Source organism: Atractosteus spatula, chromosome 11 (assembly GCF_055471065.1).
Source record: "Atractosteus spatula isolate fAtrSpa1 chromosome 11, fAtrSpa1.hap1, whole genome shotgun sequence".
Lineage (NCBI taxonomy): Eukaryota > Metazoa > Chordata > Actinopteri > Semionotiformes > Lepisosteidae > Atractosteus > Atractosteus spatula.
In genome coordinates this window covers 28,973,228-28,995,122 of record NC_142716.1, presented here as the reverse complement: position 1 = coordinate 28,995,122, position 21,895 = coordinate 28,973,228, and the positions used below count along the sequence as shown (strand labels likewise).

The 21,895-nt window shown below is 37.3% G+C and overlaps 1 protein-coding gene across 1 annotated transcript in view; it reads left to right on the top strand.

The window, feature by feature from the left end:
• The first annotated feature begins 2,283 nt into the window (after positions 1-2,283).
• Positions 2,284-21,895, top strand: part of spata6 (spermatogenesis associated 6) — a 34,187-nt gene continuing 14,575 nt past the window's right edge. The window contains exons 1-10 of the mRNA XM_088927560.1: positions 2,284-2,376; positions 5,866-6,003; positions 6,998-7,046; positions 7,136-7,177; positions 7,678-7,802; positions 8,849-8,929; positions 12,988-13,248; positions 18,953-19,052; positions 19,521-19,561; positions 20,562-20,746. Coding sequence (XP_088783686.1) covers positions 2,284-2,376; positions 5,866-6,003; positions 6,998-7,046; positions 7,136-7,177; positions 7,678-7,802; positions 8,849-8,929; positions 12,988-13,248; positions 18,953-19,052; positions 19,521-19,561; positions 20,562-20,746 — 1,115 coding nt within the window. The remainder of the gene's footprint in view (positions 2,377-5,865; positions 6,004-6,997; positions 7,047-7,135; positions 7,178-7,677; positions 7,803-8,848; positions 8,930-12,987; positions 13,249-18,952; positions 19,053-19,520; positions 19,562-20,561; positions 20,747-21,895) is intronic.

Genomic DNA, 21,895 nt, shown 5'->3' with positions numbered 1-21,895 from the left:
ACATTACAATTAATGTCTTGTAGCAAGAAGCGAGGGTAATTGAGTGATTAGCAAATGTGAACAGCAGAAATAGCCCTCCCCTTTGCAAAGGAGAGGGAAAGAAGAAAATTAAAAAGGAATGGATGCTTTAAATTTTTTATTAACATAAATAACCTAAACAATTATTTCTCAATGGGGGATGTGCTTCCAAATCCCTTCTGGGCTTTATAATAATGGCTCTGTACCTCATTAAACCAGCAAGGTTTTTTCAGGCACCACAGCAAAGCAGGGTAGTTTTAGTGACTCATTAGTTTCAGTCCCAGACTGGGAAGCTGTTTACAGAGATTTGTTTAGAGACACCAAGGTTAACTGCATTTAAGAGTTCTTTTAGAATGCTGGGAAAAAAATGGAAAACATCATTGAAATATACATTTTACGTGAAAGATGAAAAATAAGGATAATTCATTGGAAATAGGTTATACCTGTAGGTTTTAAAATGTCTATATGTTTAATCTTTCTACCTGAAGTTTTAACAAACTTTATGTTGGACTCAGACCTGTATTTAGTGTAGAAACTTTAATTTTCTCTCAGAGCTAATTTCACTTTCTCTCATTTTTTATTTCAACAATAATATAATTTTATGTTCTTTTAGCAGCATTTAAAATCTGTAAATTTCAGTAAATTCACTGTCACCTGATGCTTTCCACTATACATATATTTTTTTCAGTTTGTTTTTTTCTAAATGATGTTGATGTGAAATTAGTTTTTAAGTTGCAGCTTCATGTCTTGTAAAAATACTGTAAGACCTGAAGATGGTGGTGACAAACATCAAACCCCTGGATTATCTTTTTCCCTAGTGCTATTGACTATATCACTGTGACATTATTGAGCGGGTGTGTTTGGGTGTTACAGTTTAACCTTGTTTTACATGTGATATAACTTTTTGGGTGCCTGTATTTAAAAAAAACAGTCTCATTTACACTGTTGCCATAAGTACAGACAATTGTACCTTCCTCTTAGGAGGTTGGGGGTAGGGACTTTTGTTATCATACTTTTATTTTACCAGGTGAATCAATTGAGAATGAATTCTCTTTTACAATGAACCTAAGAGTTCCTGTTCATAGAGCAGAGACTTTATTGGGATAAACTGAGGTCTTAGTCAAGAGTCCAACAGCAGAGGTTTTTGCTTTGGCTTTTGTTTGTAGGTCCAGAGTTCTAGGTTGTCGAAGAAAAGTCTTCACTCAGGTTAGGTGTGGTCAAGCAGAGTCCCTTTATTCATGCGCATGGGGAGGATATAATCATGCAGACCTGAAAGCAGCCTCTCATACAGATCTGTGAGTAACCTCTCCACCGAGATGGTAAATGCAATGAGTTTTATACAGCAAATTCACACAGGAAAGCTCATTCAATATTATACAAGTTTCCATATTAGGAGTTGTTTTTCTCTCTACAAACATTTCTTTGTAATTGACCATGTTGTTCTTAAGAAGCAGTTTTACCTTGCATACAGACAAAAGTAAGTATATAAATAAAAGGTGTGAAATGAGCTAGACATTCTGCAGTTGTACCATTAATATCAAAAAGTCAAATAATATGTTTGCAATTGTTCTTTCATACTGTTGCTGGGTAAAAGGCATTTTTCAAAGCCAACTAGTCACTATCTTATACACTTTAAAAAAGGTAAATGCTAAAATTCTTCCTTAAGGTAGGTACTACTGCACTCTGCTATTCTACAAATATAGTAATATACTCATAATTGTGAAATCTGAAGCACAGTGGGATACAATACATTGATCATCTATCTCTTCCAAGAGAGTAGCAGTAATTATCTGAATTGAGAAGGTGCTATTTGTCTACAGAGTACCGGCACCCTCTCTTTGAACTCATTAAATTCAGTAAACTTCACAAAAGTCTTTGAAAAGGGCACTTAAAAGGCGATTTAATACTTATGGATGTGTCAAATAAGTGAAATAAAACAAGCTCAAGTCAGAAGTTTGCCCTGTATTTTTTTCTTTCATCTAACGGCATGCATCTACTACTGTATATATATATTATCATATATCATTACATTTACTGTTACTCATTAAAACGCACTTTGTCTCGCAATGTACTAACAAAATTATTCACAATTATATACAGTATATGTGAGTTTTCAAACCAACCACTATACTAACCGTTTTTATAAGTGGGGAACTTTGCTTTGCTAAGCAATTGTCACATGACCGATGCTGAAGCTTCATTTCCTGTTTCCAACTGCAGCGTCCTCCGAAACAGACTAGCAGCTATGACAACGGGAGTGGAAACATGGGTGGACTGACTGCACAAAACAGGACTTACCGAAGTTGCAAAATGCCACATAAAGTTCTGAAATGCATCATCGAATTAGAAATTCAAGCTGTAAGTTGATTTTAAAGAGATGTTAATTATATTCTCATTTGTTGTGAAAAGGAAGAAGAGTTTCTGAGTCATTCTTTTTACTGTAATGATGGAAATTGGTCGTCGAGTGTAAAATACAGTAGAAACGTAAACAGGAGGTTGTAGTCTTCGTTTTTGTACATTACATGTGAGTTACGTTAAATCGGTTTTCTGTGAGTAAGTTGTTCGTGTTTTTTTTTATTTCTTTGAGGGTGCATCTTTGTGTAGGCATTTTCCGTATGAAGTTCTGTAAGTGAATTGAAGAGGCTGCCCATCATGGCGCAACTTCTTCTTGAATACAGAGGATGAGAACGGATTACAATGAATTTGAGTGGCTTGAGCTTCACAAATCGCCACAAAGGACCTTACTGATGTGGCCAATCGAGTGGCTGGGCGGAATTTCCTTTAGCCAATGCTCGCCTAACTGAGGCGTGGTTTTGTGCGTTTGTACGCAAGTAATGGATTTGAATTCGTGGAAGAAGAGTGGGTGTGCTAGGAGCGCAGCAGACGGACTGAGGCAGAGGCTGTTGCTATGTATGTAACTGACTGCAGCAGTCAATCTGAGAAGTCATTTAAAGAGGAGACGTGCCTTAAGGGGTGGGAGAGTGGTTAGCACAGCCTTGCAGCACTTGGGGTGCTGTCTGTGTGGTGTTTTTACACAGTCCAAAAACATACGCTCACACCAGGGTCAGTCTTTTTCTAAAAAATAACCTGCCAGCACGTCTTTGAGCTGTGAGAGGAAACCCATGTGAACACGGGGAGAACATACAAACTCCACACAGATAGCACCTCAGGTCCTAAATTGAACCCAGGGCCCCAGCGCTGTGAGGCAGCAATGCTAACTACTAGGCCACCCTGCAGTTGTGTACTTAATAATCAAACTGATTTTTGTGTAAATAAAGGTAAACTCACATTATCACAAAACCGAAAGTATGACAGTGTTTACACCCCTATATGTACTTTTGTGTAAATAGAGGAAGAAAAAGTCCTCCGGTTAGGCTTAAATAGATGCTAAATATTTAATAGACATTACAAACCGCAAGTTATATGGGACTTTGTAAATACACTGTGTTGTTTGAATTTTAATGGATACCTTCTAGTCGGATCACATCAGATCTCATGAACTATACAAGGCTGGGCATAGTCAGTACTGAGATGGGACACCTTTAAGGAAAACCAAGTCGCTGCTGTAAATTGTTGGTGGAACATTAAATAACAGCCTTACCCTCTGGAACATATTTCCATACCACTGTCCTAGAGTACTTACTGGGGAAAATATGCTATAGGGTGAGACATTAATGGCACTATGTGTTAGAGCAGGGATGTTCACAGTGCCATGGCTAAATTCAGCCCCGGATTAGTGTAACCTGTCTTTTTTCAGGTCCCTTTAATTCAGTTGGTGTAGTCATTTCTCACTCCCCTACCCGTTCTGCTCTTAAGTGGGCCTGCAGATGCACCATGTCTACTATGTCTTACCCAGGTGGTTGCTATACTTCAGTCTAGTGGCGACCACAGTGGCCACCATCTTATATATAATGTTAGCAATATGTTGTATGTTGTAATATGTAATATGTAAAATATGACTGTAAAATCCAGGCCTCTCATGTCAGTCTCTAGAAATATACAATTCAATTCAATTTATTTGTATATAGCGCCTTTCACAACAAGGTTGCCCCAAGGCGCTTAACAATACAATTGACAATCCATTTTGTCAGTACAGAACAGAAGACAACAGAGGAGAGGAACCAAAAACTCCTTAATAAGGAGAGAAAAAACCTCTAGGGGTCCAAGGTCAAATGGTTGCCCAACCCCTTTGGGCATGCTTACACTATATAATTTAAAAAAGGAAACGATGAGGGTATTAATCCATCCATCCATCATGTCTTCTGTGTGTTAGTACTCCATGCAGATCTCTGTAGACCAGTAAATTCCTCCTAAACGATAGCTATATCCACGATGTCCCTCTTGGATCCATGGCAGTGATGCAGATCCAACTCGGATGGTACCCAGCCCAGGCACCATCTGGACGTGTGGGGAGGAGAATAGGACAGTTTGGTCTGAACAGATGTATCTACCTGGTGGGCCAACATAGAAACACACAATGGCATGTACAGCAGCACCAGCAGCAATGGTTGCAGCAGGCTATAATGTAAGGTGTGAGTAGGCTAGGCTGAAGTAATAGGTCTTCAGTCTGAATTTGAATACTGAGATTGACTCGGCTCCTAATATGGGGTGGGTGACTGTTCCATAAGCTAGGGGCCCTGTAACTAAAGGCTTTACCGCCAGCTGTTATTTTATTAATTTGTGGAATATGAAGAAGACCTGCATTCTGTGATCTAAGCAGGCGACTTGGATGGTAAACATTAATAAGTTCCATTAGATAGACAGGTACCTAACCTCTGAGAGACTTGTACTGTAAGTAAGTAGAAGGATTTTGAAGTCCACCCTGTACCTGACAGGAAGCCAATGAAGAGAGATAAGTATGGGGGTTATATGGTTGTACTTACAATTCTAGCTTCTGCATTCTGAATTCACTGTAAGGTGTTGAAAGAGTGGTGGGTGCTCCCTGATAATAGGGCATTGCAGTAGCCTAACCTGCTATATACAAGAGCATGTATTAATTTCTCTGTAATTTGAGTGGAGAGAAACTGCCGTAGTTTTGCAATATTTCTTAACTGTAGGAAGCATGTTTTAGATACTGTTTTAACATGAGAGTTAAATGAGAGCCTTGTGTCTAATATGATGCCTAGGTTACGTGCTGAGTAACTCAGGCAAATTTTTAAATCCTCTGAGTTAAGTGCTGAAGTTATAGTAGTCCTATCAGTATTGTTTCCTCCAAACAACAGAACCTCAGTTTTACCAGACTTAAGTAACAAAACGTTTTCACACATCCAAGTCTTTACTTCATTAATGCAATTAAATAAAGTGATAATAGAAGAGTCGTCGTTTGGTGTAAACAAAATGTATATTTGCGTGTTATCGGCATATGAATGAAAGTTAATATTATGTTTTCGTATTATCCTACCTAGTGGCAGCATGTAGAGAGAGAACAATATTGGTCCCAGCACTGATCCCTGTGGTACCCCAAATTGAACTGGTGATATTGATGAAGCAGTACAATTATTAGATATTTGAACATAACGAAAACAATAACTTAAATATGAAGTAATCTACTTAAGGACGGTTCCAGATAAGCCAACCTCAAACTCAAGCCTGTGTAACAAAACAAATATACCAGTTAGTCTCAGTGAATTCACTCTCTCTTTGGACTTGCTTAAGGCCAAAGCAGACCCCTTGCAAATGGAAAGGTACGGCCAGGCTTTTGGATCAGTAATGAGTGAAAAACCTATCACCCTTTCATTTCAAGGTCCACCAGAGGGGCACTCACATCTTTTAGACAATTTTGTTTGTGGTTCCTGGGAAATTTTTAATCATCTTTACTCTACAACATCTTTTCTTTATATGGTACAGGTAACCTGTCCAGGAGTGGTACTCACAGATCAAGAGGCTGTATACCTCAGTGTCTGTATCATGGGGAAATACCAAAAGACAAAGTGTCTCCCTCCCATCTTTCCTTTACTATTCCATGAAAAGTTAAACTTTGAGAAGGTAAGAGTACTTTTTATGTTGCATTGCCTTAGTTTTATAGAGTGCCTTTCATGTTCAGGCAGGCTTCTGAGTCATTTTTAAATTGTTTAAATTTAAATTGTTCATTTTCTTTGGTTTACACCCTCATATATACAGTATGCTCAGACATTTATTTATAAACCATTAATAAATATCCCTTTCAGCAGGGAGACATCTGGGAGTCCTCAAAGCCTATCCAGGGGTTCCCCAGAAACAGTATTCTCAATGTTGATTTTCTGATGATGATCCAGTGGATGGTTATCTTTTGTTCTGCTTTAAATATTTTAATACTTCATAGTAAATGTTTTGTAATAATTATAGGCGTCCATTTGGTTTTACATTGAAATTAGAGATCCTTTTTGAGTCATGTTTCCTGAAAAGAGGACCTCCAGTCACAAAAGTTTTAAAACTCCTGATGTAGAGACTATTCACACAGATACATTTAAACAAAAACAGGAAATAAAAAGCATGAAAGAGGAATATAAAATAAGTCTCTTCCTCATACCATTTACTGTATCATGCTCCCCCATCACATCAACAGCTTGTCCTGTTAAATAGTTTAGAGGCAATGTTATCTTATCTTGCATTATAAGGTGGACAGTATTAAACTTGTTCAAGTCTTTGTGGTTTGTGGAGAGAAGGTTGTATACACACAGAGTGCAAAAAGAGAGTTTCGATCCCTTGGGTTAGATATTACTACTGTACCTCACCTACATTTTCTCCAGCCATGCCAAGTGTATAAAGTGGTACAAAAATAGTCAGTGGTAAGCAACTGTGCATAAAAATGTCCGCTAAATGAAAATAATTGTGAGTGACATTTACAGAATACTGCAGCTTCAAGAACACAGCTCCTCTGCGCTGTGTGTTTATCTGAAGCTTGTGAAGTGAGTGCCTTGGGCTTTAAATCGTAAGTTTAAAAAATGGGGAGATTAATGGTAACACAAAAAAAAACATACATGTTATTGTTTTTTCAAAGGTCTTTGCAGATGCAGTAGACCCAGGGGACATTGCTGAGCTCCTGGAATGTGAGTTATCTCCTAAACAGCATTTTCAGTTTTGAACTTTGTAATACTTCAGCATTATTAATCCAAATTCTTCTTTCCTCTTCTCGCAGTGGATACAACCTCATTTGAGCTCATTCAACTTGTTCCACCAGGTACCCCACTATGTTTTCATTTTTGTAACTAAATTTAGACTGGACCTATATAAATCTCCTTTTGTTGCCGTCACTTCTGCTCAAATATGTATTGATTAATTCATGGCATGTTCTGCCTTTAGTGTCTTGAATGTTAAATTGGATGTTATTTTACAAATTTTTTAATATTATTTTTGTCAAACACAGGAGAGATGTCCATATAGCTTAGGTACTTTGCCAGTGCAGGTGAACCTTTTTAATCCCTTATGAAACAATATGATCAGACTCTGATGAGAACATTTTGTGCGTTTCCATTATTTCTACAGGTGCTCCCTCCAAAATAGTATGTGCTCACAGAGTTACCATAGTTTGATCTTCATACTGTGAAAAATCTGGACATTTTTTATTTATTTAATGACTTCATGTTCTCCCCTGATGAAACCCATAATCTGACACCTCCATTCTTGATCTTTTCTGTGGATCTGTCTTTACATTCATGCTGAGTACTCTTGTTTTTGTAGTAGGGGAAACCTTAGCAACGCTTGTGGAAAATACACGGGAATTCCTGTATCCTGGCCCAAGGCTCACCCCCAGATACCCAGGTTCTGAGAGGGAGATGCTAATGAAAAGATCTATATCTTTTCCTGTAAGTCTATATCTGGGACTGTTTGAACTATTGAATGCGCTTTACTAACACCCTGTGTGTTGTTTGTCTTGACAGTCTTGACTGTCCTGTTAGTATCTGTTAGAAATAAGAATGAGAATCTGATAGAATGTAGAAAGAGAGAAAGTGAAATGAAGAAGCTTACTGCACGTGGAATAAAAAAAAACAGTAAAAAAAAAAGGTCTAAAGACTTCACCTACAAATTTCAAATATACTGATTTGTATACATACATCTTAGTAGTTTTCAGGAATTGCTTTCAAATATATCACCAGAACAGCTATATTATCATAGCACAATTTGTGCAGAGCACAGCCAATAGAATATGCATCAGTTTTGAAACAAGAAGAAGCAGGATGTGTGTTATGAAAAGGTTAATCCACAACGATAAAGACAGAATTAAAAAAAACTAGAAAATCAGACTGTGTATTTCAAAGAAGAGGCATTCTTATCACTTACAGAGTAGTCTTTCAAAAAGCATGGTAACTAATAGCTAAAAAGGCAAGAGCATGACGAGCACAATATGTGTATTTTTTGGTAAATATGTATGATAGAATGCTCTACACCGGACTGGTATCCCATCCAGGGTGTATCTTGTCTTTGCCCATTACTTGCCAGGAGGCTTCGGCTCCTCCGCGAACGCCCCCTGTATTGGATAAAGAGGCTAGGAAAAGGATGGTAGTAGTTCAGTAGGATGGAAAAGGATGGATGATAGAAGAAGAAGAAACTGACATTCATAGGAATATGTTGAAATGTAGCTGAGCCTTTACCCCAAAAAGAGATAAAATGCCTCAATGCACAAATACAGCTGTTTTGACTTTGAAGAGCAAGGCGTTTAATGGCAATCTTGCAGAGCAGACATGTAATTTTGTTAACAAAGCTGCAATAGTAGTCAGAGCTTGAACTCTACAAATAGGCAATAGCTGATTTTAAAGATGCCACTAAAACACATTTTTTGCTTGTCTCTGTTTGCAGTTATGTTGTACATTTTTTATTTGTGCATCAGTTTAATTACTTGTCTTTCCCAAAGGGAATCGCTCCCAAGGTGGAATTCTCAACAGTATCTGTCATTAAGGAATGTGATTTGAAAGACACCATGCAAACATCCTCTGTAAGTAAATGTGTTTTTCTAATCGCTGCTCAAACCTTTTATTGTTGTGGAATCACTGGAAAGTTTCTTTATTCAGCGCTGTGTCAGACAGGAATCGGGATAATAGAATATTAAACGCAGCTGTCCACTGCTTAGCAACCTTAAAAATCTTTGTGCATAATGTTAAATGCCAGTTCACCTACTGCTCTTTCAATATTTAATTCTATGCTTTCAGTTTATAATTTTATGAAGCTGGGTCTAGGTAACAATGAAAAGTAGCTGAATACCAATGTGCTCTGTACATGATACATGTTTTACCCAGAAAGTTAGCTTGAGAAGAAGACAAACGTGCATGCTTCTTTTCTGAATTCCTTCTTAAAGTGAACAAACTGAGTGATAATTGGTACAGGTTTATGTACTGCAGTCCATGCAGACTAATGACAATGAGTGGGAAATAAGTGGATGTAAAAAAACAATTATACACTCTTTGAAAGAAACACACTTACAGCCTTGAAGTATGGGGTATTGGTGGCATACCTGAAGTTTCAAGGTGAGTGCTGAAGTTAAAATGCTTTGTAACAAAATATCCTTGATATTTTAATCAAGCCTGTGGTAGGTATGTGCAGTAGACTTGATTTTTTTTTACTACTTCTTTAACTATCTTTCTTCAAAACTGTAAAATGGAAGAGAACGTCTTACAGAATATGGTAGTGATCTTTCAGAAATTAAAGATTTGCTACAGCTAAAGACTTTGTTGTTGTGTATGGTTTTTTAAATTTAGAGACTCAATTCAAATCTGCGCTGTGAAATCTTGGGTCGGACTGCAGGGCTCATTATTAGAGCTGAGTGATGATACTCTAACACTATGAAGAGAGGGGAAAGCCTGTAATGACCCCCAAAGATACCTGAATGAGTGCAGAAATCAAAAGACACAGAATTGTGGCATCACCAGCACCAAAATTACTAATAGATACCTGGGGCTGACATTTAACCAGCAGGTTTTACAAAAGTGAAGACGGTTTTCCTTTTTTTTAAAAAGAAATCCATAATGTGATACAGAATGACAATCCCTCTACCTAAAAAATAATAAATGCATTTTCTGATGAACAGTATTTCTGATAGTTTAATAGTTTCACATGTAAGCATTAATACGGGTGTTATTCTGTATACTAGAGTTTTGCCTTGTACTTTGCCTTGTACCATCTTTTGCTGTTTTATTTTTCTTTTGCAAAATCTGTTTGTTTTGACTACACAGACTATTCATTTAAAACTGTTTTTGCAGTGCATTTGCATGTGTTTGAACAGGGCTTCATGTCTGGTTTAATAAGCTACTTGTGGCTCTGTGCTTTGTTGTTTCAAGGACAACCAGCTTTATCACCCATTACCAATACCAGTACACTAGCTAATCTCATCAGAGCACCAAGGCTCAGGGTATAAAAGGCTGTGGGTATAAAAGGGCTCTTTGTCTTCTAACCAGAAGAAAAAAAGAATGAAAAGCAGAAGGAAAAAAAAACTACTTAAAGTTTAATTTTATTAAATCTGTCTACTTCAAATAGCAATCTCAATCAGGATTTATTTATTCCACTTTTTAAAATGAGTTAATATGCTGGGATGTTCCAATTAGCATTTAAATTATCTTTATTTTTATAGCCATGTAATGTCATTATCATATTATGCTGGAGCCGGCCATCAAATGCAATTAACATTTTTTTAAAAACTTATTTATCCTTCATCGCCTGCAGGAAAACAGTTATTGCGACTCAAAATTATGTTAGCTGGCTATTGGAATTATTGGAGTCATTTGCCAAGAAAGGAATATTAGTACTCAGTTGAGCTGGGGGGAGGGAGATTGCTCAGAGTTAGCAGGGCTAAAACTTTCTGTTCCAACACCTTGTGGCATAAACTAATTCAGGTGAGACACATTTCTTATAAATAGCTGCTATTGTAAAGCAAACTTTTAGAGAAGTGTGGGTAAAGAAATTATATGTTGTGCCATAAGCTTTTAAACCTCTGGGAGATTACAGCTTTTGACTAAGATATAAGAAGAATATCTGGAAAGGAGCCCAGCACTTGGAGACCCAAAGATGTGGAAAGGAGCAAAGCCAGACCCCCCCCCCCATCAAAACTAATATCATAGTCATAGTTGTTGTTTATTGTGTTTTGTTTGGAGCACAAGTCTAATGTTTAAGACAAATTTAATTAGCCTTTCCATACTTAGGGCCATAAAACACGAACCAAAAATGCATCTAAAATATTCCTGAGGCATCAAACATCTCTGAGTAAGATCCAAAGGTATTGTTTAGTAAGCATAAACACAAGGGGTTTTTTATGCTACCTTACTGTATAGAAAAAAAGTTTACAACATTTTCAGCCAGCATTTTGTGCTTTTAGTCTTATCCATTTATAGAATATTTTATCAAATATTATGCAAATACGTAAAGGTTAATTCCACCCTGAAAAACACAAAGAAAAGTCTTAACGTATTTCAGGAGTGTATAAGGAGAATCCACAGCTTAAATGTTGTTTCTCCTTTCTATTTTTCAGTGTGGAATTAACCTTTACTTGTTATTTTGCAGTCCAAACATGCTGAAGTGGCTCCCCACTTGAACATCATATAATATCGTTTGATCCGTCTTCTTTGAAATTGCCCATTTTTCCAGTTGTTCAGAATTACTTTTCAAACTTACTCCAGGACCAAGGAAATAATAACATTAGTACAGTTGGCAGGTCTAAAAACCTGTCCCCACCTGTGGTGTAGTAATAATGTTTTTCAGTGCCAGAGCACTGTTTTGTGATCATGTAATAAGCACTTAAAGTTTACAAGGCTGAACACAAGGGCACCATTTTATGATTGATTCAAAATAGCCATATACAGTACAGACTTCTGACTTTAAATCCCTAGGGCATTTCTCGAAAAGAGTAGGAGTGATACCCCCAGTGCCCTGGCAAAATTTTCCCCTTGCCCCACTGACAGCTGGTGTGTGGTGAGCGTACTGGTGTACTTTGGCTGCTGTCGTATCAGCCAGGTGGGTGCTACACATTGGTGGTGGTGGAGGGGAGTCCCCATTACCAGTAAAGGGCTTTGAGTGGAGTGTCATGAAACATGCTATATAAGTGTAAGGAAATTATCATTATTATTATTATTTGTATACAGAATTGTTTTGGGGTTGAAAAGCAAAATAGTTTGACCATTCATTTCATCTAAGGTAATCTGATGCTGTTTCTCTAAAGAAAAAACAATGTTACTGTGTCTCATATATGGTTCCAGGTTCTTAAGATTTGGAGAATATCCTTTGAAGAATGAGCTGGGATTTCTCTGCTTAGATGTAGCCACTGTTAACCTGAATGTTGCTAAAGTACTTCAGAATTCTTATATGGCACACTGATCTTTTTATAACCTATATACAGTAATCATGTATGACACACTTACGGTAGTTGACGTCTGACCAAAAAGGGAATGAATATGCAACATAATTTATTGGGAATTTGTTTATTTTTTAAGTGTTTTTAGAAAACTATGATAACCATTTTTTGTTTGCTTTCAAATCAGTTGTCTCCTGTGGTGAAAATATTTTTTTTAAAGTACCACTACATCACTGTAGTAAGGATACAGGTTGTATAAAGGTTGATAATCCAAGATATGTTAGATAAACTGGCAATAAAAACAAAAACTCGTGGTTTTAGGTCTTAGTATTCTCAGAAGTTACTGATTTTGTAAGGCCCTGATCACATCTTTTGTTTGCTGAGAGATCAATGGATTCTCGAAGTCGACAAAATCAGGAATAAAGTGTCTTGAGCTGTTACATCTTTTCTGGTGTTCCGAAGAGAATCCCATTAGGAGTGCTATCACATTTGAGTCTTTTAAATATAATTTGGGAATAGAGTTCCTTGATGTATTCTGAGCTAGAATAAGTGACAGGACCCTGCTTGAATTTTGTACTGCAAGGCACGTGCTTGAGGGAGTGTGCTATATGAAAATATTGTATGCATTTCTATAATCCCATCAAACAGCTGCAAGAAAAAAATCTAACCTTGTCCTCTTCACAGGTGTCTAAAACCCTACTTTTTGTTTTCTTCAGCCCCGTCGTTCCACGCCATTGAAACCCCGCTCTGGCAGGGGACTAAAGAAGAGCCCTTGCTCGGCGGACCAGCAAAACCCTTCAGTCTGTCGGTACGAGCAGCCGACGGTGGCTTCCCAGTCACGGTCCCCCTCTCCATACACGAACAGACGTATGTGCGAGCTGTCGGAGGAGGCCAGCCAGCGACTCGGTCACCTAAACCTCGGGCCCTACAGGTTCAAGAAAGAAACGGACAGCCAGCCTCCCTTCGTGGTGCGAAACGTGGGTCTTCACTCTTTAGTCCTTTCGTCTTGGTCAGTCTGCTTACCATGATCTGCTGCCTCTGACACGGCACAAGTGTTATTGAGTATTTCCAGGAAAAAAAGTGATTAAAAAGCGAGAATCTTTATTATCCGAAAGGGGGCAACAGCAAACAATATGAAGAGACCCAAAAACAAACTATGCACTTGTACATACACAAAAGAATCATTTGTTAAACTAGGATATAACAGGAGGTATAATGAGAACTGTAACCTATCTGTTTTTAATTTGGGAAATCTGTGTCTGCATTCTGAGGGGACTAATTGGTATTCATTAAACAAAGGCCATGAAGGGCCCTCTAGAAAGGAAATGCTGTACACAAAACCTTCTGACATAGTTTGACTGTATTCCCCAATTTGTCCTTACTAGTCCTTGATTGAGATTCTCAAATCAACAAATCAGGGTAATTAAAGCAGATTCAATAAAAGGCTGATAAAACATGAACAACAAATGAATTATCAACCTTAAAATGTTTAAGCTTCCTTTAATAAAACTAGAAGCTGATACAGGTTTGAGTGGGGGGTCTGAGAGTTCCTCCTTAAATCAATTGCCATGTCTTTGATCTTAGAAACTTCAAAGTTTTGTTCACACCAAGTGGCAAATTCATCTACCACTGGCCCATGGCCCATCATCTGCTTGCTACAAATGAACAATAACTACCATGTGAGGTAATTTAGAATTTAAGACTTTTTCTGAGGAAATGTATATACTGTTGATAATGTTATAAAGAATTACAATTTAGGGAACCTTATTCCAAAATGAGTTAGAACCAGTTCTTAAAAGTTAAAATGCATCTTTGGGCAAGGTAGGGGTGAAAGAAACTATAGAAATTGTTTAAACAAACCATTTGCTATCTCATATTCATTCTTAACCCTGGGAATTAAAATAAGGCAATCATTTCCTTTCCTTTAATACATTTTCTACATTTGTACTTTGTAGAGAAGCAATGGTTTTGATTATAAATTTTACATTATAAATGGTTGTACAATTTAAAACAAAACTTAATACAAAATAACTTTTTCTGCTTTGATGCAGATCTAAATTAATTGGCCAGCTGTGTTAGGTAGCAGTTAGGGCTGGAGAAACTGGTTTCAGATCTCAGGTGAGATGTTACACCAGTAGGGTTGCATCACTAAATGGCTATACAATGAGGTCATCAGTGTGTTCTCATGTTACCTGTCTAATCTGAAATTATTCGTTTTCTTTATATTCATTTAGCATGTCAATAGTAATGTCTGCACAAATCGACAAAGAATGACATGGAGCACAGACCTTGGTGTGGTCAATTGACCTGTAAAACCGATACAATTGAAGGGACTCTACTTTTAAAATAACACAGGAGAGTTGTACACTGGATTCTAAAATCAAGGCTGTATCTCATTATTCATTTTTAAAGACTTAAAAATTGCCAACAGTTTTCATATAGAAAGGCATGAACGAACCTGTGCCTCCTTAAATCTTCTGGGAAAGAGAAGTCTGCTGGATGGCCGCTGGTCTTTATCAGTTGATCTTATACCTTGCTTCACTCACCCTTGAAATAAGAGTGATGTAGATGTTTCATGAATGCTTTGTAATTCCACAACCGGTCTCCAACCATTTCTCATCTTTCAGATGGATAGGAATAATAGATGCATGAATAGAATTCTGCTGTGGTGGAAGTATTGCTAGTGACAGAACAGGAATTGAAAAGCGCAAAGCAAAATCCTTTATTAAGGAACATTTCCTTGCTTTTATGAAAAGATGCATGTCTTTTTAAAATCTTTGGGGGTGAGGAATGTGGACTGAAAAGATGGTTATTTCACTTGTTTTAATAAGAAAACTTGGTATCATGCTTGGCAATTAAGGAGTAATAAATCAAACGAGTGAATACAACTAATAACTCTTCAGCAAGTATTTCTTTATTTTTCAAGTGTAAGATCAATCTACACTTAAGCAGATTTATCTCAAAAATTAGTTTACATTGTTTGCTGCTTCAGTCTGGGCCAAGTTTAACAGCATGATATTTACTGACATATCAGCAGAACCTTTTGGCCTAAAACTGAAAGGAAATAAATGCACCGTTATTTATGAGATTTTATTTTATCTCCCTGGATCATATTCATTCGATTTCCAAGTCTTACTTCAAGATAATTGCCCCTCTTCTCCATATCTGCATTACTCAAACATCCATGAGTTTTAAGATAAGTCTGTCACTTTAAAGAAGCCACAATAACAAAACTTTTCAGTCTTAATTAAACTAGTTGGTTTGGCACTAGTTTAGCTCTTTGTGCTGGTAACAGTTGTCTTTTGTCTTGATGACTGAGGGATAGAGAGTATACTTGTACAAGCAAGCCACACATTTTTTCATTGCTTTGTGTATTACAAGTAGATCATATTGGATGTTGAAAAGTAAAAAAAAAAAAACATTTTGCTGTCAATTTATTAAGCTAGAGAACACTTCCAGCTAACCTTCATAAATTTTATTTGGTTCAGAGATAGGATGCTTGATTCCTTGTCTACAAAGATAAATAAGGAGCACAGCGGTGAGATGCTTTGTGTGTGCATTGATCATGAACTGTAAATAGCAGCGACAGAAATTATCTCTGTGGTATCCTTCTATATTAGGCTCAGGACATTGGGTACATCCTTCATACACTGCACACTCATTATGTAGTTTCAGAAACCTCATAAAATATGAAGTTGTGTGTTGTTTTGCTTATAATTAGGTGTGGTAAACCCTTTAGTTATTTCTTCCTTATAGCACAGCACCTTCTTTCCTTTTTTCACAAAGCATATTATTTAGTATTTAAATGTTCACATATTGTTATCCTTCATGCAAGTCTCTTATATAATGTAGAACACTTAAATAATTCAAAATGATAAATGAGGCTACACAGTGGTTCAGTCATCAAAGACTCTTGCCTTAAGCTCATGTTGAACTCTGAATCCTTGAAGTTGTGAAGTTGGGCCTGGTTCATGTCATTATCGTGACTGTGACCAGAATTTACCAAGCAGTGGCACTGTTGTTAGAGCAGCACCAGGGTAAAGTTGGGATTACTCTCAGCTTTCCAGAAAACTGCACCCTACCAGGAGCCCACAATCATGCAGAGACATCAGTGGGATATGAACAAAATCAGGAAATCATTACAGCATGTCATACGATGGATAATCCTGGACCTGGGCACCTCGGAAGAGCGTCTACATCTGTCATTCTCTCCCTAGCCACGCAGAAGCTGATGCCAGAGAGATTAGTCTTGAAACCAATTGGCAATTCCTAATTGGGTTGTTACAAATTTGGAACAGTAGGTTATCTGTTTATTATATATTATTTATTTACCTTACCGTACTGAATACAGTAGTGGAAGTCGAAGTAACCTGAAGGTTGCTTCAGTAAACTTTCCACTTTATTGTTCTTCTTAAACACTTAAAAGAGTGAAATTACTTTTACCCCATATTGTTTGGATTAATTTTAATTTAGGTCTATGACTCTTTTTTTTTAAATATCTGGCTTGGAATTAAAAGAAAGTCCTTGGGTGTAAATATCAAACAGTCCATGTTATTAAAAAGATTTGAATGTGTTAGAGAGATATTTTAGAATGGCATTTTATAAAATATAGCCTTTAAAAATTAACGTTTTAAAATAAATCTCGGGGCTGCAATTAACCTAGGTAATTAGAAGTCAAACCCTAATTAACAAAACAGTTCATTAATGAAGAAGCTTAGCCGAGCGAATGCATTATCGATGTGTGTTTAAAGTGTGTGCACTTGTTTATGAGCAAGCAAATAGCTCATTTCATTACTGAGAGTGATAATATTGCCGTTTAATTGGTGTGCTGCCTTTTTAATTGAAGCCAGTGGCAGTTATATAAGCACCTGTATTCAGTGGGAAAACTGAGCTGCTGTTCAAAAAACGTCGTCTCCTATTACCCTTTCAGTTCTTTGAGAAAGATAACAGGTATTAATTTTTTTAATGAAAGATTGATAATGAGGGTTCGTTAAACATAGTCTGCAGTGCTTTGTAAAATTGTTGATATACTGGGAGTTATGATAAAGTCCTTTGCAGTAGTAAATCCAAAAAGGCTGGAATTTATCCATTTTTGTTGCATTAATTGAGTCCAAGACTACTGGACATTAGTGTTTCACAGGTTAACCACCAGCAGTGTTGATTGGGTGGACTGGAGCAGCAATTAAGGTGAAGCTTCTATACTACGTCCTCCTTGAGTCCAGTACACTAGAAGTATACATTTGTACGTAAATGTCGACTGTGTTCCCTTTCGCACTGATTAATATTAAATTAATTTGACCACCAATTTAATGTACCCGGGCTGGTTACACCAGCACAAGATTATGCAATCTTCAAAATTATGTATTACCTATAGGAAGATAACTAACTTTCTATTGATCCTAAACAATGAACAAAGCTTAGGCTAAGCTGCCTGCATTTCTAGCTACTGTACCTGCTACCTAAGCAATTCATTGCTCTCGTGCATATGACAAATGAACTGAGCTGAACATCAGGAAAAAATGCATTTTTAAAATGTATGCAGTGTATTGATGCAGTTCACAATTAAATATATCTTAAAATGCCATTGGGTGTGCTTAATGGGAGAAGAACAAAGTGCATGCAGGAATGAATATTTCTTCAGAGATCACGCACTGTACTAATATTATATTAATGAACATCTAATGCTGAAAAGAAAAAGATCAGGATGTGACCAGGTGTAATACTGGATATTTTGTTAAAATATTTTTGCTGATAAATACCCATAAAACCTGTCCTATTATTCATTTTCTTTGCAGAAAGTTATTGTTTGATTTATTAAATTGCTCTTTTTTTATGGTTTAGTTGCATGTCAGTATAAATGTCCAGGTATACCCAATTCCAGTGTCACACCCAGATGAACATTTCATTCTGGCATATGGATATTTTAAGACAAGCAGTAAATGTCCAATGGATGTTAAACATCTTAAGAGATATTTGCTGCGAGCAAAGGAACATCCACTCAAGTTCACAATAACCTGAAAAGACACTGATCTGACAGTTAACTCTGAAGCAATGTTTGCAGTCATATTCTGCATCTTTGGCAAACTTTTGTCTGCAGAAGCATGCCTGCTTGGAGAAACACAGAATGTATACTGTGCATGACCAGTCTTTGAAGTAAAAAAATAGCAGATGTCAATGGACATCAGGTAATGATGCTTGTAGTCCATATATTACTTCAAGCTCGGGCTACAGTCATGAGCTGATAAGGACCAGAACATAAGCATTTGTGCAAAACAATGGGCCAGGCTATGAGCTAGCCAGAGTACCCTTTGTTTTTGGTTGCCATTCGTCTGGAAGATTGTAGTATTATCAGTGGAAGCTGTGTCACACTTTCTTTTGCTGTTCTGCGTGTAGCGTAAGGAGTGACAAAAGGCTTCACATAGCAGGATTTAGAGTGAAGCATGCACTATCCTCAAGATTCCTTCTACAGGAGCATAGCTGGGAGATGATTAATACTCAGATTTCAGAATTGATGGGTATAAAAGTTCCACACTTTTTTATTCTTCTGACACATTTATCGTAGCAATTGGTTAAAGGAATCAAAATAATTTTCCTGTAATTATATTGGTAAATATTGCTTAAAGTAAAGGTTCTTTTCCTTGCACCACTACTAAGGTGCTGATTTTTTTTTTCTTGTTCCAGGTTAGTAGTAAGCAGACATCCTCGATGAACGACTCTCTGTCTTACCGCACCCCATCCACAAAGAAATCCCTGCGAACCCCAGGACTGAATGTTTGTGAAGGTGCGTCTGTGTTTGAAGTAAAACATTTATTGACTGTCTCCACTCACAAGTGAATGTGGATATCGTTAATTACTGCACCTATCATTTTATTGTCACTTCTGCATTCTAAATCGAGAGCATCCACTGTCAATGAATGTGAAAATGAAGCATATAAACATTGCTTGCAAAACAGGCTTGGTTGCACAATATTGAGAAATCTGATATTTCATTTGATTAAAGCGTTCCAATTTGCTAAAACATACTACTAAAACATTTTTTCTTTTTGCTTTTCAATGTAAAATTAACCTCTACTTTTTCCTTTGTATGTGAAGTCGTGTACTGTACACTCAGTTCCATTCCTAATTTATGATAATTCAAGGAGAAGGATACTACATGCTTGAAAGTCCAAACTTAGCAAAACAGTGTTTTGATTAGCTTTCAGAAGGTACTCTTTTTTTAAAACACCTTATATATTTTTTCTTTCTACAGATCCCTCTCTCCTTGGCAGCTACAGACCAAAGACTACTAGAGTGAGTTTTCCAGTATGCTTTCGGTTTTAGTTGGTAACCAGGATTTCAGAAGCAAAACTTGTTAATGTGCGTGAATTATGTAAATGGGTATTAATAAACTCTTACCATTTCACAGTGCTGAAAAAGGTGTAACTGTTTAAAAAAACTTATGGTTCCACCTTCTGCATATATAAAAATCAAAATCAACAGCCATAGATAGCTGTTTCGCCCATGTTAGGGCATCAGCATGCCATTACTAAGCATGTTTCAGTTTTATGGTGCATTTTAACAGCATGTACTCAAAAGATGGCGGCACAGTGAGCTAATTAATATGCAGTCACATAAACTCCATAAACCTGAAAAGTTTTGTAAATCTATATTGGCAAAATATAATGTGAGGGCAAGTGAAAATGCAAATATTTTGAATGAAAAAGTGGAAATAAATGTGATGATTCAGTCACGAAAACGTCATGTGCATGAGCACCTGATTGGCTTATTTTAACCTAACTAATTTACCAAAGCATAAAATATTACAAGCTAGTGTTGCCCTATCAAGACAGTGTACATGCACTAGATACAATACTGCTAACACAGGTAGCACCCCAAATAGAAAGTAAAGGACAAGACAGCCTCCAATTCATGATTCTGCCATGACTTTCATCCTAGTGAGAAGGATCTTATCCTCTTGGTCACACAATTGTTTCATAGTCAACCAGGGATTTGGTCAAAGAATTCCTGCAAATTGTTTGCCTGCCTACTGGAATACAAGCGAAAGCTTGTGTGTGTCTCAATTGCCTGACATCATTGTAATGGTATTCGAGCCAGTAGCCTCACATATGATGACATTGTCTACTGGACCAGCACGCCTTTTTTTATTCTAGTGTATTCTGGCTGTATTTCACAAGGCCGACCTATGCACTTCCATTTTGTTCTTGATCCCACAGCAGGGAAATCGTCTAATTTTCTTTGGGCCTTTGAGATCTACCTCCTTTCTCTACTGCTGAGCCCTGACTCTTTCCAGGTTATCGCAGAGCCCCAGGAGGGATACAGGCTCAGGCCCTCCAGGGGCATGTCTGAAGACACCAGCCTTGAGACTGCAGGTATATGCCGTACACCCAGGAGGCAACTGAAAGCACATTCCACTCCCTTGTCCACTGTGAAGACTCCCCCGAGCCCTCTGCTGAATCGATCTTCCCTGAGAGAGAGGTACAGTAATGCTTCACTAGTCAATGAAACATCCCCCCGTGTCCCATGATACCCTTGCTCTCGTCTGCAATCCAGACCTCAGGTTAAGTGATTTCTGGCTATATAGCTTTAATAGCTATTCAAAATATCCTTTTGGTGTTTTGAGAATTACAACAAGTAGTGATTTGTGCCTTCAGTGCTATTGTCTAGAGATCACTGGTCTTGCTTTCAGTTGTGCCAGTAGTTGACTGTGTAGTGGTTCACAATTGTCTGAGCATTACTGTAGTTAACTGTGGTTTCCTAAGCTTGGTGTATATTAAAGGTACCCCCAAACCTGTCACCTTGTGTTTTTAGTTGAATCAGATGTTTCATGTACTGTAGTTCTGCTTTTCATACCATGGCCCACAACAAGAGAATTAGCAATAGGCCTTGGCAGTTCTGTGGCTTTATCACTGCTGTGCGGGTACTGAGATTGTAAGGACAAAAACCTGTCCTTTCCAAATCAAATCGGCTTGAAAAACGCTCCTGATTCTCTAAAGATAAATTTGTTTGCATCCAGTCAGAAAATATAGGTTCCTCTCAAGGATGGAAAGGACATTGCAATTTCTAAAACAGCATAGACTATAAAAGCAGTTACGTGTCTGCAGTGCAACTCCAGACCATTCAGTCTGTTCTGGTTTGGTCACTTTTACAGGCAACCCAGGTAAGTAATTGAACCAAATTTCAAATTTGTGTTAATTTGCTGGTTGTGCCAAAGTTCCTGTTCTATTATCAACTTGGAAGTTATGGTATTTCAGTATCCCTGTCTTCTTGGTCAACTACAGGCCATTTTTCACAGATGTCACATCTCTGCATGCTCTTTGTTTCCCTAGCTCCTTTAGATAAATGGGTTACTATTGTATCTCCATCAGAATCAATGGATCAGGGTGTGACAAATTCTTTAATCGCACTGTTGCTATTTGCTTTTATCTCATATAGGAATAATTCTAGTTTGAGTGCATCAACATTTCCCTGACTTTTACAGCTGTCCTCTGGGAATAATGCAATTACATATAAGTGGCTTAATGATGCATAATTAAAAACATCAATTAGATGTCGTATTTTTAATTTTTTTCTTTATGCTTTCCTCTTACACTGCTGGATTTACTGATTACAGTCTCTGTTGAGGAG